At 41.8% G+C, this 1,910-nt stretch overlaps 1 protein-coding gene across 1 annotated transcript in view; it reads left to right on the top strand.

Annotated features, from left to right (window-relative positions):
• The window catches only part of b4galt1l (DP-Gal:betaGlcNAc beta 1,4- galactosyltransferase, polypeptide 1, like), an 8,635-nt gene that overhangs the window by 2,885 nt on the left and 3,840 nt on the right, over window positions 1-1,910 (top strand). The window contains exon 2 of the mRNA XM_014029554.1: window positions 1,401-1,636. Within this exon, the coding sequence (XP_013885008.1) occupies window positions 1,401-1,636 (236 nt within the window). The remainder of the gene's footprint in view (window positions 1-1,400; window positions 1,637-1,910) is intronic.

Raw genomic sequence — 1,910 nt, 5'->3', positions numbered from 1 at the left:
ACCCACACCCCCTCCCCTACCCACTTTGATGCATTTTTCAAATTTCGCCTTGGGGCGGAGTTATCTTTTCACAGGGGGGGTAAGTTACATTTTAAATAAAACCTGATTTCACTCGGGTCAGCTCATTGGCTGAGGTGACGGGACGTCGTTATGGAACTTTGTTGGTGTGTTTTTAATTTCCACCCAAACACCCTCTGACCAATCAGCAGTCAGCCGAATGTACTAAAACTCAACCTCACTTAAAAAAGAACAATCTTTGTAGAAACTCAAAGGAGGGTTCAGRTTTTACTCTCAGAAAAAGCAGGACTTTGTTCAGCTCCCATTGACAGAATCGGTTTCATTGTCTGAGTTTTTGTGTTTCTCTCTTGGGGGTAAAATCTTTTAAAGCTGGAGTTTCTGTAAAAAGTGAACGCTCTGGTTCGACCCGTCAGATGTGAATTCTTAAACAAACTGGAGTTGTTCTGTGATCCGGCACCTTGTTTTTACTGAAGAGATATTTTTTAACAATAGAACAAACGTCCCCACCTCCTTCTGATGTTTGAACCAACTATACCTGATTTACTGCAGTCGTGTTTTTTGTAACCAGAGTCTGCTCACTAGAGAGCTACTTGTTCAAACCAAACRTGTTTTAAACAGATCTAAGCTTGTTTTGAACTGGTTTAAGGCAATTTAAAACCTTTAAACTTGTTAAAAAGTATTGAAATATGCTCAAATCAATGTAAATTAATCTAAACTCTCATTAGTCTCACCTTTAACCCATTTAAACCAGTTTTAAACAAATTTATTCCTGTTAAAAACCCATATAAACTTGTTTAAAACCGATTTAAACTGATGTAAATTAATCTACATTCTCATTAGTCTCACCTTTAACCCATTTAAACAAGTTTTAAACAAATTTATTCCTGTTAAAACCCACATAAACTTGTTTAAAATTGATTTAAGGTGATGTAAATTAATGTAAACTCTTATTAGTCTCACCTTTAACCTATTTAAACCAGTTTTAAACAAATTTATTCCTGTTAAAAACCCATATAAACTTGTTTAAAACTGATTTAAACTGATGTAAATTAATCTAAATTCTCATTAGTCTCACCTTTAACCCATTTAAACCAGTTTTAAACACATTTAATCCTGTTAAAACTCACATGAACATGTTTAAAACTGATTTAAACTGATGTAAACTAATGTAAACCTTCGTGTTTGGTGTTGGACTCTCCAGCTGTGAAATGCTTTTGTTATCAGCTGATGACATGTTCCAGTTACCACAGGACAACCCTGAGCTCTGCTGACATGAAACCCTGGTGTTTTGTCTATTTGATGCAGCTTTTAGTTTGAGGAAGAGGAGCTGAAACCCTGTTGTGTGTTTTTTTGCTTAACCCTGTGGTTGTTTCTGTCCTCAGTGGGTCCTCTGAGGGTGGAGTTCAATGTCCCTGTGAGCCTGGAGCAGATCAAGAAGGAGAACCCTAATGTGCAGCCGGGTGGACGCTTTAAACCCAAAGACTGTGAGGCGCTGCAAAAAGTGGCCCTCATCATTCCGTTCCGCCATCGAGACGAGCACTTGAAGTACTGGCTGTACTACCTGCACCCCATCCTGCAGAGGCAGCAGCTGGACTACGGCGTCTACGTCATTAACCAGGTACGCCTGCACCTTGGAGGGGTGTGGTCGGGTCACTGATGGTGTTTGATCTACAGAGCTGAGTGATGGTCGCCCAGACAGTCGTTCCTGCAAAACTACAGGAAGAGTCAGGTCACGTGACGCGAAGGGTCGGGTCACGTGACGGGAAGAGTCGGGTCACGTGACGCGAAGGGTCGGGTCACGTGACGCGAAGGGTCGGGTCACGTGACGCGAAGGGTCGGGTCACGTGACGCGAAGGGTCGGGTCACGTGACGCGAAGGGTCGGGTCACGTGA

This window comes from Austrofundulus limnaeus, unplaced genomic scaffold (genome assembly GCF_001266775.1).
Source record: "Austrofundulus limnaeus strain Quisiro unplaced genomic scaffold, Austrofundulus_limnaeus-1.0 Scaffold919, whole genome shotgun sequence".
In the NCBI taxonomy this organism is placed as follows: domain Eukaryota; kingdom Metazoa; phylum Chordata; class Actinopteri; order Cyprinodontiformes; family Rivulidae; genus Austrofundulus; species Austrofundulus limnaeus.
Note: the sequence above shows the minus strand (reverse complement) of the source record. Positions and strands in the feature narration are given on the sequence as shown.